Source organism: Symphalangus syndactylus, chromosome 5 (assembly GCF_028878055.3).
Source record: "Symphalangus syndactylus isolate Jambi chromosome 5, NHGRI_mSymSyn1-v2.1_pri, whole genome shotgun sequence".
Classification (NCBI taxonomy): Eukaryota; Metazoa; Chordata; class Mammalia; order Primates; family Hylobatidae; genus Symphalangus; species Symphalangus syndactylus.
In genome coordinates this window covers 14,026,224-14,044,173 of record NC_072427.2, presented here as the reverse complement: position 1 = coordinate 14,044,173, position 17,950 = coordinate 14,026,224, and the positions used below count along the sequence as shown (strand labels likewise).

Here is a 17,950-nt window from a genome sequence, read left to right as displayed (position 1 = left end):
AATAAAAGATTCTGCAAGTGATTTGGAATGATGTTTAATAATTGATGGTAATTTCTCATAATGAGTTAGAAATTAATTCACTCACAGAGGTGTTTATTTATGGGCTTTCTAGGGGCTCTCTTTGTTTTTAAATACTTTGGGGTAAGTAATTGCAAAGGTTTCAGCAATTTCCCAACTATATTAGTTTGTCAAGTCATCTAATCCTTGGTAAAGCACAGTAAATAAAGACAATGCCTCTGTTTTCCATCAACAGATACGAATTATTCTACAAGGGTGGTTTCCCCTACATGATAGCAAGAGAGGCAGGTCATTAATAAGGAAATACAATGGATGAGAAGCATCGAGCTTACCAAGTGTTCGAGCTGCCCCCTGGCTGCCCTGGAGGCTCTTGAACCTGGACACACATTAAAGTCACCTGGGGAGCTTTTGAGAGCAATGCTGAGACCTGGGCCCCTCTCAGAATCAAGATTTCTCACATGTCAGCCTGGAAATTTGAAATACCTTAAAGGTTCCCCAAGTGACTGAATGTGCAGCCTACTGGAACGTACCATAGGTTGTGAACATCTCAGATCCAGTAGGCTTTCAGGCCTCAGTGTTACTATCTGCGAAATGGGACAGCCATCCTGCAGCATCTAACATTTGCAAAGTGCATGAAAATTCTGCACCTCCAGGACTCTGAAAACAAAGAACAGCATCTTTGTATCTGTTCTAGATAGGAATTTGCAGCAGAATATGAAATTAATTTCAGCTTATCTAGGTGCCCAATTTCTTTCTCTTTATGACTGGAATCATTTCTTAAAATCTCGGGTAATTTAAACAGTTTTTTGTTTTTTTTTGTTTTGTTTTTTTTTTTTGAGACGGAGTCTTGCTCTGTCGCCCAGGCTGGAGTGCAGTGGCGCAATCTCGGCTCACTGCAAGCTCCACCTCCTGGGTTCACGCCATTCTCCTGCCTCAGCCTCTCCGAGTAGCTGGGACTACAGGTGCCCACCACCACCCCCGGCTAATTTTTTTGTATTTTTAGTAGAGACGGGGTTTCACCGTGGTCTCGATCTCCTGACCTCGTGATCCGCCCGCCTCGGCCTCCCAAAGTGCTGGGATTACAAGCGTGAGCCACCGCGCCCGGCCAACGGTTCTTTAAGTAAAACTCCCAGCTAGGATTTTCAGGCTCCTTGGCAGAAGGCTGTGTGTTTCAGGTAAAGCTTTTCTGGCAAGGCCAATAGGGCACCCATCCCTTTCCTGACCCCACTCCATCCTTTCTTTGTGCTTTGCTAGATGACTCAATTCGAGAACTTTCTCTAAATCAAAGCTACCCTAGAGCCTAGAGAGCTGTCCTTCGTTCTGAAACAGCACAAAGGAGCCCTTCTCTGTGGGACCTGGGAGGGGTCCGTGTTTACAATCCCCACATAAACACTAGAGAGCAACTAGAGGGGGGCAGCAACGGGACGTGCTCCAGCTTGCAGGATGGCAGACCATCCTCTCAGTGTCTCAAAGGCGGAAAGTGTGCATACACGTCACGGTATCCATCCCCCCAGAAAGCCCCTTTGCAATGTGCCCAGAGAAACCTTCTGTGGAAGAAAATGGGCCAGGAAGGAGTGAGAGGTGCCTGTCATCTGGCTTTCTGCTCCTAGACAACTTTCTTATCCTTTTTTCAAAATCTAGGAAGCATGGGAGTAACAGAGAAACTGAGATTTTATACCTAGAGAATGGCCCTAAATCCCCTTAAGAGAGTGAGGGTAATGCAAGCTCACTAAATGTCTGGGCGTGCCCCAGACTGTGGGGCTTTCAGGGACTTGGGACTTTCAGTGCCTGAGCCAGGCAGTCCTGGGGGAAACTGGGGTGGTGGGCCACCCTTCCTTCTGGGGCCCGCTGTGAGGAGCTCACCTCCAGCCCTAATGGAGTGATTTCCCAGGGCAGTTTTCACCTAGCAAAGGAAGAGGGTGTAACCCTGGCAACCCCCATATTGGCCACCACCATAGTTGCTTCTGGGCCACTTCTGGCCATCCCTGCCTGGAACCTGTTCTCGAGGGCATCTGAACTCTCAGCATACTCTGCGTGTTTGCTGGGCCGCAGCCACCCTGCAGGGCGACACTGGATAGGAAAAGCTGGGCTGGCAAAAGGCAGCTGGCACCCTGGAGACTTTCCTCACGCATGTTTGGTTTTCACAGGAAGCAAATTTTAAAGTTCTTGGATGCTGAAAAGGACATTTCTGTCCTAAAGGGAACCCTGAAGCCTGGAGATATTATTCATTACATCTTCGATCGAGACAGCACCATGAATGTGTCTCAGAACCTCTACGAGCTCCTCCCCAGGACTTCGCCACTGAAGAACAAGCACTTTGGGACTTGTGCCATCGTGGGCAACTCGGGGGTCTTGCTGAACAGCGGCTGTGGGCAGGAGATTGACGCCCACAGCTTTGTCATCAGGTAATACGCCCCAGCAGGCACTCTGGGGCCAGAGCGGCGGGCAGGCTGTGTTTCAGTGGAGCATTGCCAGCTGTCCCAAGAGATTGAAACAAGAGGCCTTGGCGGAGTTAGCCCCTGCTCTCAACCATGACTGCTCATCAGAATCACTTGGGGAGCTTTGCCTCCAATGTCCCAAATGCACCTCAAACCAATTAAATCAATGGAGGAGAGGGGAAGAGAGGCGTGGCAGGGGTGCGGGCAACCCAGGGAGTGCAGGTCATTCTGATTTACAGCCAAGGTTGAGAATCACTGATCCACAGCAGAGGTGGGCAGATGCTGGCCTGCAGCCTACTTTTGTAAATAAAGTTTGGTTGGAACACAGCCATGCCACCCATTTTCATATCATTGATGGCTGCTGTCTCACTACAAGGAGAGTGGAGTCACTGGGCACGGTTAAGTCATTGGGTGAAATTGAAGAGTCACAACAGAGAGATCATGTCACCTGCAAAGCCAAAAATGTCATTATCTGGCCCTTTATAGAAAAAGTTTGCTGATCCCCTGAGGTACAGCCTGGTACAAAAGGTTGGTAAGAAAATCTCCTGGGCTGGCCAGTTGTTGGTTCAAGTTTGCAAAACTCTTGTAAGTATCTTGGAAGGGGGTGCCCTACTAGTGACTTTATTACCCTGTTCTCAAAATCTGGGAAGTGCGGGAGTAACAGAGAAACTTGAATTTTGTACCTGACTATAATTTTCTCTAAAATATCAGCTCTCATTTTCCAGTTGCCTGGGACATTTGCACACAAGGTTGCCCATGGCCCTGACACCTGACCCCCAACCCACTACAGTCATGGAAACAAGGCTTTGCTGTCTCCTGGTCAAAATTAGGGCATGCAGAGCCTCGAGTTTCATTCCAGCCGGCTCCCCAGCCCTGGCAGAACTGCAAACGTTCTCATATTTCTGTGGGGACCAACTCGAGGCAAAGACAGCCTTGTCCTGGGGCTTTGGGAAGCCGCCCTACTGTAGAGTTCCCTAAACCTTGGGACATGGGAAGAAACCGTGTCTTTACTCTTGCATCCTCTGGGATTGAAATGCTACCGCAGCCTGGCAGCCAGAGTTTTGTCATCCTCTGCCAGGTCTTTCTGGGCCTGGCACATCCAACGGCTCGGTCCCTGTTTTTCAAAGCCCTTTAGTCTAAAGACTGGTGGAGGGAGGGTGAGGGGAGGGGAAAGGAAGAAGGAAGTGTGGCAGGTCTGTCTGATTGGAAGCTGGAGAAGGAGTGACGGGTGGGTGTTAAAGGTGAGTGTGTGGGGGCCAAGGCCTCCTCCCAGGGGGTCGGATCCTCTCCAGGAGTGCCCAGCAGTATCGGGGGGTGGGGGTGGGGTGGCTTTCTGACCTAATGCCACACATGTAAGCCATGCCTCTTCCATTGTCACAAGTCATCGAGTCCCCACAGTGAGTTTTACACACCCCATGAAGTCCTCACCCAGGAATTTTTAGAGGCAGATTTTGGCCACAGTTTCCTTTTGGGACCCTTTCACATAGTCAGCAGTGCGCAGTCCAAAGCTGTGCCTTGGCTCTGCTACCCATTTGTCACAGGACTTGGAGTGTATCTCTCTGCCTTTCTGGGCCTCAGTCTTATCATCTATAAAACGGGCTGGGTGGACTGGCTGGCCTTGAGCTTCTTTCATTATGAATACAGTCTGTTCTCTAGTCCAGGGCTTCTCAGACTTTACCGTGCACAGGAGTCACCTGGGCCTATTGACCCGCAGCGTTTTGGGGTCTAGGGTGGGGCCGGCAACTCAGCATTTCTAACAAGCACCCCAGGGGACGCCACTGCTGGTGTGTGACTGCACGCGGAGAGGCGCAGCCAGAGCGTGCTCTCCCTCACTCCTGGGAGTCATGTCCACACCCATCCACACATACTTGGAAAATATGGACCAAAAATGCCAAGGAGCAAGCTACTCCAAAAAGTGCAGTTGTTCTTTGTCCCTTAGGCCTACGTCCATGGCTCTGAAACTCCCACATGTCTCTGGGGTGAACCTGAAGGGTGTTTTAGGACAAGATTATGCAGCCCCACTGTGTACAGACTTAACGTTTGACATCAGGGATACGGTACCCAGCAGTGGCACTAGCTCCTCCACCCCGCTGGGACTATTCCTTTGGGTTCTTCCCATCTAGGAGTTTATTCCATGCCCTGCACTTGGAAATATGCTACAGGCCAAAGCCCCACACTAACAGCAAACAGAGCATGATGTTGCAGGCATTAAATGAGACGGCATATGTGAATATGCCTGGGATGGTGTCTCCCACACAACAGGGACACTAAGTGTTAATTCCCCATGGACTCTGTCTCCACTCCACCCACCTCACCCCCAGGTGGTGGGGCTCCTCCAGAGCAGAGTGGCTGTGTCCATCTCTGGGCCTCCAGTACAAGGCTGTGCCAGGCCAGAGGAGGGCCTCCACGTGGCTTTGCTAGAATGGCAGACGCTGTGAAGCTCCTGATAGAGGTTTCTGTCTCTGCCAATCCAAGTCTTCAATCCATTCACCCTGCCTCCTCTGTGGGAGAAACACAAAGACACGCAAGACCTCACCCCCTCTCAGAAAACTCTGTGTGGGGAACACAGGCTTGTAGGTCCTGGTGGGACACGTGGCATGCAAAATGCAACAATCCTGCAAAACCTAATGCCTCCTAGGGAGTTCAAGGCAGGCTTCCGGCAGAAGTGGCATTGGAGTGTGGCTTGCCTTTGACCAGTGAAAGTGGTGAGGAGGAGGAAACAGCATGAAGAGAGGTGTGGAAGCAAGAAGGCAGATGCATGGATGGATCCAGCAGGGCACTGCTCGAGCAAGCCTCAGCTGCACAAAGTGCTGCTGGGAATGGATGAGGGGCTGGTCCCAGGAGAGCCCCATGATCCTGCAATGCCAGGCTGAGGACACTGTGTCTATCTGGGATCGTGTGTGCAGGGTACAAGTTCCCAGATGTTTGGGGATCAGAACTTCATTGTGCATGCACACACACAAACACACACGCGCACTTCTTCCATAGGGAGAATCTGATGAACAAATGCCCTTCCATGGATAAACCACATCATCATCACTGTTATCTCTTACCATTTTTTGGCCACTTAGAATGTACCAGGTGCCATTCCATGTACTTCATGTTTATTAACTTACTTAATTCTCACAACTATTCTGTATGGAGTACTCTGTTTTTATCCTGGCTTTGCAGTGAGGAAATTGAGGCAGAGAGAGACAAATGCCACACAGCTAGTGAGGGCTGGAGCCAGGCAGTGGACCGGGTAGTTGGCCTCCAGAGCCTGCCCAAGCTGCCTCTCTCACCCTGCAGAGTACCTTCAATGTGTACCTGTGGGTGTGGTGGTTTCTGGAAGGGAATGACTCCTCTCCTGCCTGGAGCCAAGCCCATCCAGAAGTCACTTTGGGAGGCCTGGCCTACTGTTGGACAAAAGAGAGCCTAGATCAGATTGAACCCCTTCCTAATGCCTCCTTCTCACCTAAATGAAGCAATTCACATCTGGTGGGGCAGGAAGACATCTAGACAGTCCACTTAGGGCTGAGCTCCCCCAACCCAGCATCCTCACTGAGGCACAGTCATTGGGAAAGCTTGGACTTCACAGCCTATCCCTGCCTCCCTCTTCTTGTGCCTCTGCAGGTAAGGCATGGAGCCCTTACTATGAGCCGAGTCCTATACTGAGTGAGGGCTGGGGCCTGCCTGCAAGGAGCTCACAGCCCCTATTCCCATTACCCACAGCATCTTCCAGGAGGTGGCATCCCGGACTGGTCAACATTGTAGCTGGGAGTATATTTCCTGCTTCACCCTTCTGGGCCACCTCAGGAGCCTCCAGGGTCAGGTGCCACATCCCCTTCACGCTCCTTGCCTCTCTCACAGCCCCTCCTGCCCCATGGTTGGTCCCAGTCCTTCTGAACTGCATGGAGTCCATTTGGCCCTGCTCTCAGGACCCGGAGCTTGGCCTAGAATTGGCCTCAGACCCTCAGGAAGGCCTTGGAAGCCTGGCTCAGCCGGGTTTCAAGGCAATAGGAGTAACTGAGACCCGGGCAGCCCCGCACTGGCTGATGTGCTGCAGTGACACCTCAGTCTCTGAGGCCTGTGGCGAGGGCTCCTGAAGGTGAATTGACCCAGGGTAGTCCTATCCCCTTGCAGTGTTTAGCCACAGTCAAAGATACCAAGGCCTAGGGGCAGGGATGGGAAGAGGGGATATTTTAGGGGGTTCAGTCTGAAATCACAAACAGGCTCTTTGAGTCGAATATACCTGATCTTGACTCCTGGTGGTTCCCTGTCTAGCTCTGGGCCTTTGAGCAAGTTGATTCTCACACACTGGGCCTCCATTTCCTCCTTTGTAACAGGAGGGTGATTAAAACTGGGTCACAATGAAATGAGCTGACCTATGTTAAAGGACCAGTCAGTGCCTGGCACACACCAGGGGCTCAAAAAATATTAGTTTTCTTTCTGATTAACCCACTTTTTCTCCCCAGTTGTTGAAAAAGGAAAGTCCTTGCTTAAAGGGAGAATAAAGGGTGCGTTCCTGGATTTCTTCATTTGATGATGACCTGCGATGCCTTGTCTTCATGTCTCCAGCCTCTATTTTGACACTCTTAACTGGATTTCTCAGACTTATTTTCACTGGTCAAAGGGCTTTTCCACCATTAAATCCTCTGTGCCAGACAGCAGCCAGACCTCCCCTGCAGTGCCCTCTGCTGCCATCCCAGTCCCAGGCACAGGCAGGAAACCCAGGTGTGCACACCCAGGCTGGGTCTCCCACAAGGAAGTCGTCAGGTTATATAGCAGAGGCTGCTCACCCAGGCAGCCTGACTTGTCAGCATGAGTTTGCAGCGGCCTCTTAGTTTGGCCTCCAGTACCCAACTCCATCCCCTCCAATCCATACTGCAACTTCATCTCATTGCTTTCTAATTGTGGCCAAAAATTCTAAACCATCCCTGTCACTCTCCTGCTCCAGAACCCTCAGTGGCTCCCTATTGCCCTCAGTACCAAGTCCCTGGTACACAGGTCCTTTGATATCTCACTCTGCTTGCCTCCCCAAGCCCATCCCCTCCACACAATATGCTCCAGTCAGACCAATTCACTTGCCTTTCCCTAAACACCCATGCTGTTTCCCACCTCTCTGCCCTTGGATACCTTTCTTGTGCCTACAGTGCTATAGCATGGTATTCCTAAACTGCTTGGCTATAACACTACCTGAAGAGGAAGCGCTTGTGAAAAATAGGTATCAATGCTTAGGCTCACCTGCTGAATCAGAATGTCCAGGCGAGGAACCGGGGTATCTATATTTTTAACGAGTGCCTGGGGTGATTCTTCTGACTTGGCAAGCTGGAGAAGCACTCTTTTCATGTACCTTGTCCATTAATAGACTTCTGCTTAGTGGTCACCACCTCAGGGAAGTCCACCTGACACTCCTCCTTCCCATAAGAATGATGACAACAGTTAGCATTTATCAAGCTCTTATTATATCCAGTAGTGTTCTAAGTACTGGGCATGTAGCAATTCTTTAAATCCTTGGGAGGGATGCTGTTGTGATCTCTATCATAGCTAAAGTAATGGAAGGTCTCAGGAAGCACAGAGAGGTTGAGTAAGTTTCCCGGAATCACACAGGTAGAAAGTGTCAAAGCGAGTTTAGAGCCTGGGAGTCTGCCTTCAGATCCCTCACTCTGTCAGCCAATGGGCCAGGTCACTCTTGGCAACAGCATCATCATCTTGTGGGCTGAGGACGGGCTTACTTGCTTCTTTCCTTCTCTCCTAGATCCAGAACTCCAGAAGACAGGCATTTACATCCACAGGGTCTAGTAAAGTTCTAGGCATACAGTATGAGCTCAGTAAATGTTTGTGGCAGAAAAAGGAGGAGAAAGGATGATGGGAGGGACCTGTGAGTGTGGAGAGATGCCCTGGGTCTTTGTTTGGGAATGAGAAAGAAGCAAGGAGAGGCAAAGGATGGGATCGAGTTAAATAGAAGAAGGGGTCTCAGCTTTCCCAAAAAGATCATGTTGACTTTTTCTCCGGCAGGTGCAACCTGGCCCCAGTACAGGAGTACGCCCGGGATGTGGGGCTCAAGACAGACCTGGTAACCATGAACCCCTCGGTCATCCAGCGGGCCTTTGAGGACTTGGTCAACGCCACGTGGCGGGAGAAGCTGCTGCAACGGCTGCACAGCCTCAATGGCAGCATCCTGTGGATTCCTGCCTTCATGGCCCGGGGCGGCAAGGAGCGTGTTGAGTGGGTCAACGAGCTTATCCTGAAGCACCACGTCAACGTGCGCACTGCATACCCCTCACTGCGCCTGCTGCACGCCGTTCGCGGGTGAGCGGCCTCCCTACAGGCCAGTAGGACCGTCACTAAGTGTGGGAGATTCTTGGTAGGCAGTATCCCTTTCCCAGGTGCATTTCCATCCCACCTCCACCACTCACTTGCTGGATGGCCTCAGCAAGTCACCTGGCCTTTCTGAGCCTCCATTCCTTGAGAGATGAGGGAGTTTGGCAAGTGGGTTTCATCTGGCATGCCAATTTCGACCGATCGGTAGTGCCTGCCTAGAGAGCTGAGTTGAGAATGATCCTGGGGGTGGGGCTGTCTCGATGCTCAGTGGGAACAGCTGCCATGAACATGGGAGGAGAGATGGCGGCTGGCAAGTCACATACCATCCCAGGTGTGTGATTTTCAAGAAAATCAGAGTCAGATGCACCTGACTTCAAGTAATTCACCTTAATCTCTTTAAACTTTAGTTGCCTCTTCAGTTAAATATGAGTGGGAATGGTAACATTGGAGGACGTGAAGACTAAATGAGATAATGTATGTGAAATGCCTAGTAAAATTTCGGTAGAAACACTTGATGTTATCATCAATCATCGCCATCTTTATGTCTCAGCGCAATATTCTCTAACTCTGCAGAGCACATCTTATTGATTGGGCTGAGATCTTCAAAGGAGCATCTCTTAGGATATGTTTTTGTCCACAAGGTCTTCTCTCTAAAATGGAGGGGAACTTTACCTAGGCAATATGAAAGAGATAGGGAGAGTTAAAGCAATGGAATCCACTCTCTTTAAGAAGAGTTTTGATGTAACTAATTAGGTAAGGATTTTCCTGTTTAGGCCTGGATCTCTAATTCCAGGAAAGAGATTCCAAGAATTAAGGAAAACAAATAGGAAATGTTGAGGAGGGTCTGAACTATTCCTATCAAGAAGTCCATGTCAACCTGGATAGCATTCTTAAACAGCCCCAGCCAAACAAGTAGTAGTTCCCAATCTCCTTCTTGTTTCCTCCCATTCATGTGACCTGGCATAGATCTCCCTGGCACTTGGATCAGTAAATTGGCTAGGAATTTACTAGTGCCCATTATAGCAGTCACAAGAAAAATAGTTTAATATTAATCATTCATTCACTCTCTTCCAGTTATCTATTGCAGTAAAAATCATCTCATAACTTAGTGGCTTAAAAAAACAACAATATCCATTTTATATTGTTTACAATTTCTGTTGGCTAAGAATCTGAGAAGGGCTCACCTGGATGGTTCTTAGGTCAGGTGCAGTCAGACTGGCTAGAAGTAAAACAGTGGGGGGCTGAAGCAGCTGGGGTTGACCACGGGTCTCTCTCTATGTTATATTAGGGTTTCTCCAAATGATCTCTCTGCATGGGCTAGATTGGGCTTCCTCACAGCATGGTAGCCTTAGAGTGGTCAGATGTGTACATGGTGGCCCAGGCTCTAGCACAAGTGGCCCAGAGACGAAGGCAGAAGCTGCATCACATTTTAAGACCACATAGTGTCACCTCTATTATCATCTACTAGCCATCTAGTCATTAAATTAGCTTAGAATCAAGGGGAGTAGACATAGACCCTGCCTCTCAATGGGAAAGTGCCGATTTGTGGATATATTTTAAAACTTACACACATTCATTCCACATATATTTATTGAGTGCTTACTATGCACCAGGCTCTGTTCTAGACACTAAGATACAGTAGTGAATAAAATAAAGATCTCAGATCTCATTAACAATTAAGTTTTCTTATAGAGAAAGATAAATTACAGGTAAACAAATAAATAAGATACTTTTAAATGGTGCTATCAGGAAACTCTTCTCTAGAAAGAAGCTGGTTTGAGCTAAGTCTCAAGGGACAAAACGGCACCAGCTATGTGCAGATCTGGGGTAGGAACCTTCCAGGTGGAGGGAACCTTAAGTGCAAAGGCCTTGAGGTGGGAGGGTGTGTTCAAGGTTCAACCAAGAGACAAATGTGGTTGAAACAGAGTAAGCAAGGAGAAAGGGGAAGGAGATGATGTTGGTGAGAGAGGCAGGAGCTAGAATGCACATATGTTTGTGGGCCATGGTAAAGAGTTTGGGTTTGATTCTAAGTTTGAGGGGCAGTGAAGGAGGTGAGGGAGAAGATCTGAGTTGTGTCTTTAAAAGATCCCTCCAGCAAGAATGAAAGCTGGAATATTTGTTGGGAAGCCGCTGCAATAGCTCTGGCAGGAAATAATGATGGCTTAGACTAGGATTATGGCATGGGATATCTAAGAGTTGGTCAGACTTGCTATAAAATTTTGAGGTAAAGGCAGAAGGATTTGCTGGTGGATCCTATTTAAGGACCATAATGGGGGAGAGAAAGAGAAAAATCCAGGATGACTCTTAGAATTAGAGTTTGAGCAAACAAGCCCAAGCAAACAAGCTCAATATGGCGGTGCCATAGTCTGTGATAGAAGAGCTTAGAGAAGCCCATGCATGTTTGGGGACATTGTGGAAGGGAGTTCTTTCTTGAGCATATGAAGTGTGAGATGCCTGTTATAAATATATATCCTACCACACTCCTGACCTCCCAGCTTGGGGTCAGGCCCTATACCCAGTTGCCCATCCAACCACATGGCAGATCGCCAGGCACGTGAGAGAGCCCAGTGTACAGACTCCCCACTGACTGAGGGGCATCAGGATGCTCTTCACTGGGGACTTAGCATAACTCAGTGTGACCCTGGGAAGTCCTCTGAGCCATCCACAAAGGGTTCTTGTCCTCATGAAGGTGACTGTGGTCACCCAAGGCTGTGACCAACACTGGTCTCATTAAGATGGGTATCAACAGGGAAAACCCAATGCCCCCAAGAAAGCCCTAGAGAGACATTCGATAAGGAGCAGCCACATGTGTGTCTGATGGAGCCAGAATGATCCCCATATGGACACGGGACTCAGTGAGGCTACATACTTTATCCTGGAGGTTGGCCTGTCAGGACCATGTTTTCACTTCATCCCTGTCAGAGTAGGTCTGCACTGGCAACCCTCAACTTGTGGACTGTTTAAATATTAAATATTGTTCCTTCCTAGAAGGAGGAAACTCTTGAGATGGTTCTGGAGTCCTTGGGGATAAGAGGAGAAACACTGCCCTTTGTTAAGGAGAGAAAAAGTCCCTTGAATGGGGAATGGGCAACCACCTGGAAGAAACTGATGCAGCCAGAGCTATTTCCAGCTATAACTGACTCACTTTCATCTGTCAAAATAGCATTAAGCACCAGTAATAAGCCCTTTAAACAAACAGGCTGTTCATCCTGAGACTGCAACATCTTCAGTTGCAGGACCTCCCAGGAGGAAATACTGCAGGAGGTTAGCCTCTGCTTTTAGCAGGGGGAGAATAAGGGGAAAAAGAGGCTTGGAGTGGATATCTGCCAATGATCCTCTCCCTCCATGGGGCCATTGGACTTTGTAGGGTGCTGGGTCTAATAGGACACCAATGAAAAGGTAGGGAGCATGTGTCATTAGCCCTTGCCTTGGTGGGACTTTACCAGGTGTTCACTGCAAGTGGAGGAATGGGCTGGGGAGGGATGCAGTACAAAGTCACACAAGAAAAGACCAAGGGATTGTAGAGAGGAAGGCTGAGGAGGAATCCGGCCAAGAGGCACTGTGGCCTAGCATCAAAACCGTCGGCTTTGGCAGTAGCGACACCTCCAAAGGGTCCAGACCCCAGCTCCGTGACTGCCTTCCCCAGCTCACCTGCCTTCCCCCAGATCCCCACAGAGGACACATGTAATCAGTCAATCGTGCCTACTGTGATTGTGGCAGCTGCCACCTGCCACTTGGAGAGCTACAATGTGGGAAAGACATAAGACTTGTCCTATGGACTCAAGAGTTCCAGGGGCTGGAGCCACAAGGAGGAAAGTGCAATAGGCTAAATTTAAGACAGGACTCTGTAGTAGTCAGAGCAGTGGACTAAGTTAAACCAGTCACTCATGAGTTCTTCACCTTGAAGTCCCAATAATGGACTGCAGTTTGCAAAATAATCTTATTTCCTTATGTTAAGATGTGTTGCCCAGTAAACCCCCTGTTTACAGGGTATGTGGGGAGGTGTGAATAAACTTTTATTGTGATAAAATATACATAACATAAAATTTACCATTTTAATGATTTTTTTTCTTTTTCAACTTTTATTTTAGATTCAGGGGGTACTTCTGCAAGTTTGTTACCTGGGTATATTGCATGATGCTGAGGTTTGTGATACAAATGATCCCACCACCCAGGTACTAAGCTTAGTACCCAACAGTTTTTCAACCCTTTCCCCATTCCCTTCTTCTCCAGTGTCTATTGTTGCCATCTTTATGTCCATGAATACCCAATGTTTAGCTCCCACTTATAAGTGAGAGCATGTGGCATTTGGTTTTCTATTCCTGTGTTAATTCATTTAGGATTACAGCCTCTAGTTATTAGATCATTGGGGACACTTACTTGTGAATGGGTACTGTTAATACACCATGCGTCCATTATGTATTCCATGGTGTATATGTACCACATTTTCTTTAGCCAATCCACCACTGCTGGGCACCTAGGTTGATTCCATGTCCTAGCTATTGTGAATAGTGCTGCTATGAACATGCCAACGCATGTGTCTTTTGGTAGAATGATTTGTTTTCTTTTGGATACTTATCCAGTAATGGGATTGCTGGGCGGAATGGTAGTTCTACTCTCTTTGCAAAATCTCCAAACAGCTTTTCACAGTGGCTGAACTAATTTACAACCCCACCAACAATATATAAGCATGCTCTTTTCTCCACATCCTCACCAACATCTGTTGTTTTTTGACTTTTTAATAATAGCCATTCTGACTGGTATAAGATGGTATCTCATTGTGGTTTTGATTTGCATTTCTCTGATGATTCATGATGAACAGCATTTTTTCATGTATTTCTTGGCCACTTATCTGTCTTCTTTTGAGAAGTGGCTGTTCCTATCTTTTGCCGATTTTTTAATGGGGTTCTTTTTCTTGTTGAGTTGTTTAAGTTCCCTATAGATTCTGTACATTAGACCTTTGTCGGATGTATAGTTTGTGAATATTTTCTCCCATTCTGTAGGTTGTCTGCATTTTAAGCATTGTTAATTATATATTTCACTTAGAAGAAATTCACTCTTAGAAGAAAACTTAGGAGAAGTTTTTCATCACCTTGTGTTTGGCAATGGTCTTTTAAGTATGACACCAAAAGTATAGGCAATGAAAGAAAAAGGTAGATAAATTGGACTACCTAGAAATGTAAAACATTTGTGCATCAAAGGACAATCTATCAAGACAACTCATATAATTAGAGAAAAGACTTACAAATATTATACCTGATAAGGGATTAACATCCAGGATATGTGAAGAACTCTTACAACTCAACAACAAAAAACCCAAATAACTCAATTCGAAAATGGGCAAAAGACTTGGAATGGACATTTCTCCAAAGAAAATATACAAATGGCCAATAAGTACATGGCAAGATGCTCCACTGATCATGAGGGAAATACAAATTAAATACATGAATGTATTAGTCCGTTTTCACACTGCTATAAAGAAATACCTGAGACTAGGTAATTTATAAAGAAAAGAGTTTTAATTGGCTCACAGCTCTGCAGGCTCTCCAGGAATCACAGTGGCTTCGGCTTCTGGGGAGACCTTAGGAAGCTTCTAGTTCTGACAGAAGGCAAAGGGAGAGTGAGGCATCTCACATGGCAGGAGCAAGAGAGAGAGGGAGGTGCTGCACACTTTTAAACAACCAGATCTTATGAGAACTCACTCATTATCATGAGGACAGCATCCACTGGATGGTGCTAACCCATTCACAAGAACTTGTGATGATCTGATTACCTCCCACCAGGTCCCACCTCCAACATTAGGGGTTACAAAATTGGACATGAGATTTGGTGGGGACACAGATCCAAACCATATCAATGAGATATCACTTCATACCCTCTAGCATGGCTATTAGTAAACACACATACACACACACAGAAAATAACAAGTGTTGGTGAGGATGTGGAGAAATAGGAACCCTTCTGCTTTGCTGGTGGGAATTTCAAATGAGAATTCACTTTTAGGGCAGTGACCAGTGGTCAGTAGAGTCATTTCACATCTGGACGTAAGTCAGCTACCTTGACAAAGCATTTCATGGGCAACTTGGACTTGATGGACAGTTTAGGGAATTGAAGGGGACAAACGTTAACTTGTTACCTTCATTTTGTTACCTTCATTTTGCAAAAGAGGAACTTAATGCTCATACAAGTTAGGTCATTTGTCTGAAGCCACCCAGCATCTAAATGGCACAACCAGGAACTGAACTGCATTCTCTCGCTCTAATGTGGTGCACCAGGTGCAGCAGAAATTTGCACTCATTTAGTACTGGGCTAGGGACAGGGATGACAATGAGCTGAGTGGGCCAGGAGCTGCCACACTGGAGAAGGGGTGTTAGAAGGCCACAGCAGGTAGCAACGCGTCAAGGCTACACAGGCACACTGCAGTTGTTCAGAGCCTGGGGCAGCACCTTATCAGGGAGAACAAGCTGAAAGGTCAGAGTTCCTCAGCATCCCATCAAACACCAGCCAGCACCCAGGCATGACACAGTTGTGCTGAAACCGCAGTTGAGGCTCTCCATGCCACTTGCCCTTGAATGTGCCTTTGGTTTCACTCTTCTCAATTTGTTTGGCTGCCCCTTCACAACAAAGGCATTTTTCAGAAGAAAGCAGACATCCTTGGGTGGTGACTCAGAAAGGCTCAGAAATGCAGTCACACATTCTGCATGCCGCTCTCGATGGCTTGCCACAGGACATGTAGGAAAACAGCTGAGGGGCACATACTACCATAGTGAACGCGTTCACTTACATGCCGCACGCCATGCTAAGCATTATCTCATGTCATGACAGGACTACCGCCATTAAAAGATAGGAAAACTGAGCCTCAAGGAGTAACTTGCACAAGATCCCACGGCTGGTTAGGGACAGATCCAGGTCTCCTCCCTGCTCCTGATCACCATCCATTTGCCCCTATTACACATAACTAGGAAATAGTGATGGCACCCTAGAGAATCATGTCAGGAAGGCCAAAGCCAGGATGGGTTTCAGTTTATGAAAATATTAAGAAAAGCAGAAAAGTCTTTTTATGTTTCAAGTAAGAACCAAAGGTTAGGATCAGATGGCATAGGGGCTACAAAGGGCAAACGTATAATGAACTCCTCAACTCCTATATCTGTCTTTTCAGCAAAGATGAGTCTTTTACTCGGATAGGGGAATGGGGCCTTTGGGCTCTTTACTGACAGTCCCACTTTACTGCTCTAAAGCAGTGGTTCTTAACATTCATGGTCCCCAGACCAGCTGTATCAGCATCACTGGGAACTTGTTAGAGATGCAAATTCTCAGGCCCACCCCAGACCTGGTGAATCAGAAACTCTAGGAGTGGAGCCCGACACTCTGTGTTTCAACAGTGCTCCAAGTAATTTGGATGCACAGCATAAGTTTGAGAACCACTGCTATCCACAGAGTCAAAACCAATGAACCTCCCAGGGGCAAACTTGCAGTCAGACCACTGAGCACCTGGCCATGATTTTCTCCAAATCATGCAGAATTAGAGAAGGGAATCAGGGACAGGAAATCTCTGTCCCAATTTTCTAAACATGAGGAAAGGATGAACAACGGTGAGCTTAATGTCAACACCAAGCCAGAGTTTCAAATAGGTTACCAATCCCATGGCTGATGAATGCTTAAAGATGGAGAAGTAAAACTGGAAGATATCTGGGCATACTGTTCTGATGTTCCTTTGTGAGGCAGGCAGCAGAGGGGATGAGTATAGTATAGACCAGGGATTGGTATAGTCATTTCACATCTGGACATAAGTCAGCTACCTTGACGAAGCATTTCATGGGCAACTTGAACTTGACGGACAGTTTAGGGAATCGAAGGGGACAAATGTTAACTTCTCGGAACAACCTGATAAGATAGATATTATTTTCCTCTCCTTTCTACTCATAAGGAAACTAAGGCTCACAAGGGCAAAGTAAATTGCCCAAATGGAATTTACAGAACATCAACATATGAGTTTGGGGGAAAGGGGAAATTCAACCCATAACAGCTGGGTTAGATGGCCTCCCTTCCCACGCTGAGACTTTCTCATTCAACACATCTGAGTCTGTGCCCCCACAGTGTACTTATGAAGTTTCTGCCTATCTGAGGCAGTGAGCAGAGAAAGGGGAGCCTGTTTCTGAAACCCAAGCAGAAGGCCTGCCCTTCTGTAAATTGCAGATGAGGAGAGGAAGGAAGCTAGGATTCAAATCCACATATATAGGTGTCAGTGATCTCTACTATCTCCACTGTGACCTCCTTGTATCCTTGACAGATAGTTTAACCACTATCTGCTGACCATTGACACCCAAAGGATGCTAATTAGATTAATGTGGACCACAGAGAGACCCCTCTGAACCAGCCACGGGGCTTGGTCTCTGTCCCCATTTTTACCAATAACTTAAACGACAGCATCAGTGGTCTGCTTAGCACATTCACTGGTGATGTGACTTTTGGGGGATTCTCCATATTTGGGGTCTCAGAATTAGAGCCAAATCAACCAAAGAGGAAAAAATTTGACATGGACAAATGCAAGATTCTGTACCTAGGTTCAAAACATGTGTACAAGTACAGAGAGATGAACAGCAGCAACCATCAGTGGGTGTGTGGTTGCTCAAAAGGATAACATGGTCTTGGGTCACAGCAATGAATGGATAGCATCTCTGAGAGGTGCGGAGGTTGGTGATGGCCTTGCTTTTCTCTGCCTGGCCAGATCCCACTTAGAGAATCACATTTTTCTTTAGGTGCCAGGCCAGAGAGGGGCCACAGTGGCAGAGAAATTTGGAAGCTGAGAGGTTTTGAGAGAGAAGGTTCCAAGGAACAAGAGAGTTTTATTTACTCAGCAAATACTCATTAGGCATCAATAGGCTCCAGGCCTGTGCTGGGGGAATAAAAAAGTCAATAGAACAAGGCTCCTGCCCTCCAGTGGCTCATAGATTTGGTCTGTGAGGCTCCAGGTGTAGAACTAGGGTTGGGGGAGGAAGCCAGATTCCATCCAGACATTGGGAAGAATATTCCAACAAATAAGATCATCTGAAATAGGCTTGGCTGCCTCTTAGGAGGTGGTGAATTCAACATCTTTGGAGATGTTCAGGCAGCAGCGAACCCCTCATTACTGGGATGGTGGAGAGGAGATCCCTGTCATACAGAGTTGGCAGACTAGCTCGCTAATCAGG

General features: G+C 47.4%; 1 protein-coding gene across 2 annotated transcripts in view; it reads left to right on the top strand.

Moving 5' to 3' along the window:
• ST8SIA2 (ST8 alpha-N-acetyl-neuraminide alpha-2,8-sialyltransferase 2) overlaps positions 1 to 17,950 on the top strand; it is a 75,908-nt gene that overhangs the window by 43,292 nt on the left and 14,666 nt on the right. For both annotated transcript variants that reach the window (XM_055277134.2, XM_055277133.2), the window contains 2 exons: positions 2,166 to 2,423; positions 8,454 to 8,747. In XM_055277134.2, coding sequence (XP_055133109.1) covers positions 2,166 to 2,423; positions 8,454 to 8,747 — 552 coding nt within the window. The remainder of the gene's footprint in view (positions 1 to 2,165; positions 2,424 to 8,453; positions 8,748 to 17,950) is intronic.